This window comes from Chiloscyllium punctatum, chromosome 36 (genome assembly GCF_047496795.1).
Source record: "Chiloscyllium punctatum isolate Juve2018m chromosome 36, sChiPun1.3, whole genome shotgun sequence".
NCBI classification, from domain to species: domain Eukaryota; kingdom Metazoa; phylum Chordata; class Chondrichthyes; order Orectolobiformes; family Hemiscylliidae; genus Chiloscyllium; species Chiloscyllium punctatum.
The window spans coordinates 72,410,497-72,420,500 of NC_092774.1; the positions used below are offsets into that span (position 1 = coordinate 72,410,497).

Below are 10,004 nucleotides of genomic sequence, written 5' to 3' on the forward strand. Positions count from 1 at the left end.
ACCTTACTTCCTTTACTACTGGTAACCACCAAGTTGTCCCTTTGTAATTGGAACCTTGGTACAACCTTAATCCAGAGGAAGTAGTGCCTCACTCAGCAATTTCAACCCAGACCCTGTCTCAATGTAAGATTCTCCCAGCCCATCTGCTGGGGGAGGGTGGTTGGAGATTTGGGACAGTGTAGAGTCAACAAGACTGCTGTGGGTCTGGAGTCACCGGTCAGTGAGACCAGGTAAAGGATACAGCTAGGGTGACTGAGTGAATCCTTTCCTCAAAAGGATGTGAGTGAATGAGATGGGATTTCCCCCCCCACCATGAAAATGGTTTCATTTATAGATTCTGAACTCAAGATTTCCGACAGAATTCCAATTCCACCAACTGCCACAGCAGAATTCATACCTGGGAGTCCCCGGAACTGGGTTGATAGTCCAGTCAATAATGGCACTCCTTCCCGAGTGCGGGAAGGGCTTTACTTGGGCCTCCACCCTGCTCACCCATCAGCGGGTCCTCACTGGGGAGAGGCCCTTCAGCCACTCAGAGTGTGGGAAGGGTTTCACCCACTCCTGCCACCTGTGGAGGCACCAGCGAGTTCACGTGCCATTGCAGGGGGTGTCAAAAATAGTTATGGGGGAAGGCAAGAAATTTTTTTAAAAAATATTTTTATTCGAAACTGTTTCAAATCTCTCACAAAACCTCTATATACAAAAGAGAACAATACCAAAATACAGAAAAATAGCAGTACGACAATATCATATTGTGATACTATTAATAATAAGCTACCTATTATTTTACTAGAACAAACTTAGCTTAAACTAAACTACAATCAAATTGAATAAAAATAAAATGAAAAATAATTTAAGTTAATTTGAATTCTATCACATTACTTTATTTTGCTCACCACATCTCTATTCAAGCTCCCATCCATTGGAGCACCAGTTATTGTACCTGTATTCTTTTCACACAGCCTTGCACTCCCAGGGCCCCATGAGCGCCCAGACTGATTCCCACAGCTATACCACGGCTCTAATTAATTCTGCTGATCAGTCTGCATCAATATAATTTAGAAAGGGCTGCCACGTCTTGTAAAACTACTGTTTTGTGGTGCACCATATTTGTGAGGTCATCTTGGGGGGGATGCTCCATCACCAGCATATGCCACCACATAAGCCCTGGGGGGTTTTCCAACATCCAATTCATTAAAATGTTCTTCCTTGCACAGTGCGTAAGAATGTTACACAGTCTGTTCCTGTGTTCTCTGACAGAAGGCAAATTTGGCAACCCCAGAAGAAGAAATACCGGATTCATTTTAACTTCAATCCCCCAGGATGACCTTCAGCTCCCTTACTATAGCACTCCAGCATCTCTGGATCTTACAACATGACCAATAGCAGTGTGTGAGTGCCTATACTAATTTTACATTTGGGACACCCTGGTGATGTGCCTCTCTTGAACTTAGCTAGCTTCTCTGGCTCCACATAAGCCCTGTGTAAAATCTTCAATTGCATGCCCTGTGCTTTGTTACATATTGAAATTTTCCTTACATTTTCCCCTATATCTTGCCATACTTCTAATGAAATATCCTATCCTAGCTCCCGATTCCACATCCCCTTCTGTAAATGATACAACGTACTAACTGAAAGAGCGCCTGTACACCAGAGTACTCTTTACTCCACATTTGACCTGTATGCTGAGCCAGGAGTGTGATCTTCCTCTGTATTTCATCCCTTAGCTGAAAGTACTGGAAAAGGTCCCTATTAGACAATGCATAGTTCTGACTTAGCTGGCTAAATGACATCAAACCCTAACCCTCGAATAAATCTTCCCTACAGGAAATTCCCTTATTCTCCCATGACTTAAAGCCAGAGTCCATTGCCCCAGGTTTAAATCCTTGAGCTGCCACCAGTGGGGGTAATCAGCGAGGTCTTCAGCCAATTGCCCTTGTCTTGCCTCATTATCCTCCAGGCTTTCACTGTATTTAAAATGATTGTACTCTTACACTGCTCAGTCTCGGATTTCATCTTATCAATGAATATTAGATTAACGAGGGGACATCTCGACTGCAATGCTTCAACGTCAAGAAAAATCGACCCCGAGTCCCCCCGTGCACAGTCACCCACATATGCTAAGAAAGCGCTTATTTGATATCTCTTCAAGACCAAAAGGTCCACTCCGCCTCACCCTGTGAGAGCTTCAACTTGGTAAACTTAATTAGGGGGCACATGTGACACCAAATAAAATAACCTAGCCAACCATTGAGCCTCAGTAAGACTCATCTGGGGAGCAACAACAGGAGCATTCTCATGGGGCACAACAAGCGAGGAAGAACATTCATTTTAATCAGGGCTATTCGGCCTAACCATGATAACGGTAATCCGTCCCATCGCTGCAAATCCCGCTTTATCCTCTGCAGTAATTGTACATAGTTAGCTTTATACAGCTGGTGGAAGGCAGGGGTAATAAAAATTCCCAAATACAAAAACCCTTTTGACGACCATCTAAACAGGAACTGCATTCCATCCTTCAGATCAGGCACCTCCACTAATTCTCCCCCCATATCGGCATGGCTTCTGATTTTGTAAAGTTGATCCTGCAGCCCGAAAAACTGCCAAATAAATTAATTGTTTGAATCAATCAAGGAACGGACTCCTCCAAATTGGCCAAGAACAAAGGACATCATCAACATACAGGGTAATCTTATGTTCCCCCATTCCCACTCCTGGCCCCACTATTTCAGGGTCCTTCCTGATAGCCTCAGCTAACAGCTCAATTGCCAAGGTAAATAGCAGCGGTGAAAGGACACCCCTGTTTACTACCTCTCGCAGGATTAAAGTTATCTGACTTAGTGCCGTTTGTGATGACTGCTGCCTTAGGATCATTATACAACACCACCACCCATCTTAGCAAAGGTTGTCCCCAGACCAAAGCGCTTGAGGACCCCAAACAGGTATAGCCATTCTATCTGGTGAAATGCCTTTTCTGCATCTAGGAAGGCCACTGAACGCAGGATCAACCTTTGCTGGCATAGCTGCACCAGGTTCAGTACCCTCCTGATATTGTTGGAGGAGCTACGGTCTTAACAAAACCCATCTGGTCTTCTTTCACAATACAGGACAACACGTTTTCCAACCTCAGGGCCAGCGTCTTGGGTAGAATTTTAAAATCTACATTCAACAGTGAACTGGGTCTGTATGAAGCACATTCTTCGGGCTCTTTCCCCTTCTTTAAAATGAGGGAGATATTAGCCTCCCTAAGAGAGGGTGGAAGATAATCCTGTGCATATGAATAGCTATACATCCCCAGAGGTGGCTCCACCAACACATTTATGAATTCCTTATAGAATTCACTTTGGAATCCATCTGACCCCAGTGCTTTGCCACCTTGGAGATGTTTTATTGCTTCCTGCACCTCCTGTATCGTCATAAGCCCATTCAACAGGAAACCTGTTCCGCGTTTATACTGGGGAGGTGCAGGATCTCAAAAAAGGCCTGCATTCTCGCTGCACTGTGTTCATCTCCCTCTGACTGATATAACTCTGCAAAGTATTCCCTAAATCTAACATTAATCTTCTTTAACTCACGGGTAACTGAGCCAGCCTTCTCTCTAACAGACAAAATAGATTGGGAAGTATTTTTCTTTCTAGCGAGATATCTACGTGGCTTATCTCAAAATTCAAACAATCTTTGTTGAGCAAAGCAGACTTTTTTTTTCCCCAGTGTGTGCAATGAGTTGGGAGCAGACCGCAGAGCACGGAGAGCTGCAGCTTGACCAGTGAAGTCCTATTATAATATACTTCCTCAGCTATCTGCAGACGGGTCTCCAACATCTGTTGTTGCTCCTTCCTCTGCGTCCTTCTAGTCGTTGAATAAAAAGTAATCAGGCCTCATAAATATGCCTTAGTGGCCTCCTGCAGTATTTCCAGATTACTGGCCGTACCCGACTTGATACCCCAGAAGGGTCAGAACTCTTGTGATGTACTCAACAAATTTGCTACCCCTTAACAGGAATGGGTCCATGCACTAGTGCTGTGCATCCATTCCACCACTCTTGATTTTACCATCTAAATACACTGGCACATGGTCTGAGACACCTATATTGCCAATTTCACAAGCCAATGTTCTGTCCAAGCAATCTAATGGCATTAAAAAGTGTCAGTTCCCATGTGGTACTTGTGTGGGTTGGAAGAGAAAGTAAAGTTTCTTCCATTAGGGTGGAGATGCCTCCACACATCCACTAATCCCAACTCCTCGCACATGTCCACCAACTGCTTAGATTGCACGGGTGTACCTGCCTGGCCCCTTGGCACCCTGTCTATCTCGGGATCTATTAGGTGATTAAAATCCCCTCCAATGACCATGCGGCGCACCCCAAGACTCATTAATTTAGCAACTGCATCAATTAGAAATTTAAGAGGGTGCACCGGCGGGATAATACACATTCAGATCGCCATACTCTGCTCCATGTATTAGAGCTTTAAGAATGACGGACAGTCCATGTTTCTCCTTAATTTGCTGAATTACCTGGAAAGGGAGGTTCTTCCTTCTTACCAGTATAGCCACTCCTCTACACTTGGAACTAAAGGAGGAGAAGAATACCCTATCATAACCTCCTTGCTGCAGTTTCAGATGTTCCTTATCAGTAAAGTGTGTCTCCTGCAGCAGGTCAATGTCCACCTTTTCCTTCCTGAGGCTTGACAGCACCTTCTTTCTTTTTAATGGGGAAATGGCTCCCTTTTACATTCCAGGTGCACCACCTGAACGAATCAGTAGACATGGCCATCCAGGGCAGCCCATGGTTTCCCAAGAGGAGGAAGCTTATCCGAGGTGCAGTGAGCAACAAAGACATTAACTCTATAAAGTCTAAAAACTGCTCCTACTAAAAACTACAATAAATAAAAATCTGACCACCACATATAACTTAAGCAAACGCTCAAATAACCCCCAATTATGTAGAGATCTCTTTCCTCCCCCTTCCCCAAACCCCACCATTGCCACCATCCTGGCTCCTTTCCACTGAGGCTGTGCCCCAAATGCCAGGCAATTCACAGATTGAAAAAAAACATGTTATTTACATTCTGAGAGTTAACAATGGTTGCCCATCTCCCCACACCCCTTCTCCATACATCTTAAGCACAGGTATAGCCACCCCCAATCCAAAAACAAAAGGACAGCAGTAAAAAAAGAGGCCCAGACAATATGTAACTGACCAATATACTAAATAATTCCGTTTTTTTGTCAAGTCAGTACGTATAAAGCCAAGAACCACAAAAAAGGGGCAAAAAAGTCGCATTGACTGTAATGATGTCCCTCCTGCCTTCACCCCGACTCGATTTCTTTAATTCAGAGAATTCGCAAAGTCCTTCGCCTTTTCTGCTGAATCAAAATTATATACCATCCCTCCGTGAGTGAGACGCAATACGGTCAGGGACCTCAAGGAATATTGTATGTTCAGATCCCTTAATTTTCTCTTAACTTCACCAAATGCCCTTTTCTTAATCCAGGCTCCTGAGAAGTCCTGAAAATATATTATTCTTGAGCCTTTGTGCATTAAAGCCTGTGGATCTCTTCCCAGTCTTCTTGCTGTTTCAATCACTAACTGCTTTTCTTTATAATGCAAAAGGTGCACTAGGACCACGAGTCTGACCCGGACCTGCGCATTTCGATCCGGGTGGGCCCGCTCCACACTCAACAGGCCCGACTCCAACTCCGGCCCCAGGAATCCAATAAGGTCTTCACCTTCATCGCATTCCGGAAGACCCACAAGCTATAAGCTTTATCTTCTACTTTAGTTTTCCAAGTCATCCACTTGCTCCTGAAGGACCCAAACCTGGTCTTCCAGCGTTTGGATCCTTCCTCCTGAGACCTCCGCCACGGTCTCCAATGCCACGGTCCTCTCCTCCGCTGCCTATTCTCTTCGGTCCAACATTTGAATTTCCTGCTCATGCTTTTTCAGCGTGGCAGGTCGTGGTTCCACCGCTGCTTCAATCTTATCTCAGAGTTTGGCAAACTCCGAGAGTAACTGCTGCTGTCCCGTTAAATCCAAAGGGTCTGCCCTGGGAGTTTGAGCAATGGCTCCAGGCTCCCCTGATGCAGTAGGGGAGGGCCCTGCCTGCTGCACCCCTGTCGGCCCCTTTCCTTCATTTGCTTTCCTTCTGATCCTAACGCTGTCAAACCACAATTATAGCAGTTCCAGACGTTCAGTAAGTTTATATCAGCAATTCTTTTTCTCTTACAGATGGTTAATGAGGTGGGGGGGGGGGGGGGGGGGGGGGAGGGGGGAGGGGGTAAAAGTCCGCCTGGGGTATTGCACCAAGCCCAGCACAGCAGACCACTTAAACCACCGCCATCTTGGATTTCCAACAAAATGATTTTAAGACCAGTACAGAACAGCTACAGGGTCATACAGCACAGAATGGACCCTTCGGTCCAACTAGTCTATGCTGACTATGTTCTCAAACCCAGCTAGTCCCATCTGCCAGTGATTGGCCCATATACCTTCGAACCTTTCCCATTCATGTACTTTTCCAAATGTCTTTTAAACATTGTAACTGTACATGCATCCACGACATCCTCTGGATACCCATTCCACACACAAACCAGTCTCTGTGTGAAAGAAATGGACCTCTTCATGTCGTTTTAAAATCTTTCTCTTATCCCCTTCAAACTTTGCTCCCTAATCTTGAAATCCTCACCCTAGGGAAAGGGCACCTGCCTTTCACCTCATCTGTACCCCTCATGATATTATAATCCTCTATAAGGTCACCTCTCAATTTCCTCTGCTCCAGTGAAAGAAATCCCAATCTATCCACCTGGCTGTAGGTATATTCATATTCACTTATGATCTGTTCAATGCTGGTGCAGGCTCAAATGACCAACTCCTGCTCCCAATTCTCTGACTCTGTGTCCAGTACAGCATTGGGAGATTGGGAAAGGGGAGGGATAGATATCTTGTTTGTTTTTATTTTTAAAATGCACTTGATTCCCACAAATAAAATCAACAGGTACAAGTACAGCACATGCAGTATTCCTCATTGCAGCTTCAAGGTTTTGTGTCCTCTTCTTCTGCATTGGCTCCAGCACATTCGGCTTCTTTCCCCTCCCCCCCCTCCCCATCCCTGCCCTGAGCCGTTGATGCTTCCATTGTTTATTAAATCAACAGAGGAATGTATAGGGTAAATAGACAAGGTCACTTCTCTGGGAGTGTAGAACTACAGAGTAATAGGTTTAGGGTGAGGTGGCCCGGGGAGGGGTCGAGGGATTTAAAAGGAACCTAAGGGGCAATTCCAGCAGAAGATGGCGCATGTAAGGAAAGTAGATGAAGTAGTAGATGCTGGTATAATTATGACACATTGAAAGGCATCTGGATAGGTTTATGAATAGGAAGGGTTTAGAGGGATATGGGCCAAATGCTGGCAAATGAGACTAGATTCGGTGAGGATATCTGGTCAGCATAGACCAGTTGGACCAAAGGACGTGTTTCTGTGCTGTATATCTAGATGACTCTGGTTTGCCAAGTCAGTATGTTCAATTTCTCTCTGGTGTCATTGCCTTGATGTCTCACTCCAAAACTCCCCCACCCCCGTGGGGGCACGTTAACAATTTTGTGTCTGATTGGTTGTCAAGAAGCTGCATTGCAGGTTCATCCTGAATTTACACAGTATATTTTTGCTTCCAAAAATCAGACCTGCTCACTCTCAACAGTATCCCAATGTCGTCGAAGATATTAATTTCCAGGTGGAGATATCCAAAATTCAGAGAGATGTCAGTTGTGACTGTTTTGCTCTTCTGTCCCTGTCAGATCCTGAATCAGCACTTTCAGGAGAATCAGAATGGAGTGAGAACTGAGGGAGGGAGAGACAGTGGGATGGTGCTTTCAGTTTTGTGGAAAAACAAAAGAAAAGAATGTTCTGCAGAAAGGAGAATTGCTTGTTCTGAATTTCTACCCTGGACTGACAGTGATGACTTTTGTAATCTCTTTTCAGAGTATTTGATCTGAAGATGAAGTTTCAAAATCAACAGATGAAGGGCTTATGCCTGAACCATTGACTCTCCTGCTCCTCAGATGCTGCCTGACCCGCAGTTTTCGACTCTGATTCTCAGCATTTGTGAGCCACTCAATCCATCGGGACTGCAACAATTTTCAACTATGATCCAATTGGTTCCTGTTTCAGTACGTTTTCAGCATCAGTGGGACTGGAAGAGAGACCCTACTGTTGCAGCAACGCACTGAGTGTGGAGCCTGAATCAGTTATCTAGCTGGATAGAGGAATTCAAGGCAGGGAGGGGACATACACGCGTTTCTGTGCAACTGTAGCTTCGGCGATGGAGAAACCATGGAAGTGTGGCGACTGCGGGAAAGGCTTCCGTGTCCCGTCTGCCCTGGAGACACATCGGCACAGTCACACCAGGGAGAAGCCATTCTCCTGTCCTGAGTGCGAGAAGGCCTTCAGTGATTCCTCTGCCCTGCTGAGGCACCGACGGGTGCACACAGGGGAGAGGCCCTTCAGCTGCCTCAAGTGTGAGAAGGCCTTCAATGATTCCTCTGCCCTGATGAGGCACCAGCGGGTGCACACAGGGGAGAGGCCCTTCCGCTGCCCCGATTGTGGGAAGGTGTTCACTCGCTCCTCCCACCTTGTGATTCACAGACGGGTCCATACCGGTGAGAAGCCCTTCCCCTGCCCCAAATGTGGGAAGGCCTTCAGCGATTCCTCTGACCTGCTGGCCCACCGGCGGGTCCACACCGGCGAGAGGCCATTCACCTGCTCTGTCTGCGAGAAGTGCTTTACACGCTCTTCCGACCTGCTGAAGCACCAGCGGGTCCACACTGGGGAAAGGCCCTTCAGCTGCTCTGAGTGCTGGAAGGGCTTTGCCCAGGCCTCCCACCTGCTGACACATCAGTGGGTCCACACTGGGGAGAGGCCATTCACCTGCCTCGAGTGCGGGAAGGGCTTTGCTGTCTCCTCCACTCTACTGACGCACCAGCAGGTCCACACTGGGGAGAGGCCGTTTGCCTGCCCTGAATGTGGGCAGAAGTTCACAATGTCCTGCAGCTTGAACAAGCACCAGGGGAGGCACCAATGCTCCCAACAATCCGATTCTGCCGGTAACACTGCTGAGGGTCATCCCCAGGACTGAACGTCCTGCCCTTTCTGATAGTGGGTGCAGTGGGAGAGCTGATAGGTTTTTTTGTTTTCTACTTGGGGGGGGGGGGGGGGGGGGGGGGAGGGGGGGGTTGGGAGTGGTGGTGGCTCATTGGTTAGCACTGCTGCCTCATAACACCCGGGACGCAGATTTCATCCTCAGGGTGACTGTCTGTGTGGAGTTTGTACGTATTCCTCCCCCGCCCTGGCCACCAGTGTCTGTGTGCATTTCCTCCGCATGCTGCAGTGTCTTCCCAAAGTCCAAACATGCGCATATTTGGGCGAATTGGCCAAGCTAAATAGTCCCATAGTGTTCAGGGTGTGTAGGTGTGGTGCATTAGTTAGGGGTAAGTGCAGAGTGATAGGGTAGGAGAATGTGTCTGGGTGAGTTACTCTTCAAAGGGTCGCTCTGAACCTGTTGGGCAGAAGGGCCCATTTCCACACTGCAGGGACTCCATGATTCTGTGAACATTGCTTCCAGTGGGCGCTGCTGCTCATTGAGCCTAGGACCCGCAAAATCCTAAGACCACAAGACCATTGGAGCAGAAGTTCGGCTATTTTGACCCATCGAATCTGCTCCACCATTTGTTAGAGACAAAATAAAAAACTGCAGATGCTGGAATCTAAAATAGACAAACAGGAGGCTGGGCACAACAGGACGTGGAGAAGTCAGCATTTCAGATATTATCCCTCAGGACTGAAGAAGGGTTCTACCCGAAACGTTGACATCTCCATCAGAAATGATTTATCAGGATGTTGTTAGAACTAGAGGGCATAGGTTTAGAGTGAGAGGGGAAAGATTTAAAAGGGACCTAAAGGGAAAACTTTTCATGCAGAATGTGGTGCATGTATGGAATAAGCTGCCAGAGG

General features: G+C 46.7%; 1 protein-coding gene across 1 annotated transcript in view; it reads left to right on the top strand.

Annotated features, from left to right (window-relative positions):
- The first annotated feature begins 7,980 nt into the window (after positions 1–7,980).
- The window catches only part of LOC140460143 (uncharacterized), a 79,309-nt gene continuing 77,285 nt past the window's right edge, over positions 7,981–10,004 (top strand). The window contains exon 1 of the mRNA XM_072554541.1: positions 7,981–9,112. Coding sequence (XP_072410642.1) covers positions 8,317–9,112 — 796 coding nt within the window. The 5' untranslated portion in view covers positions 7,981–8,316. The remainder of the gene's footprint in view (positions 9,113–10,004) is intronic.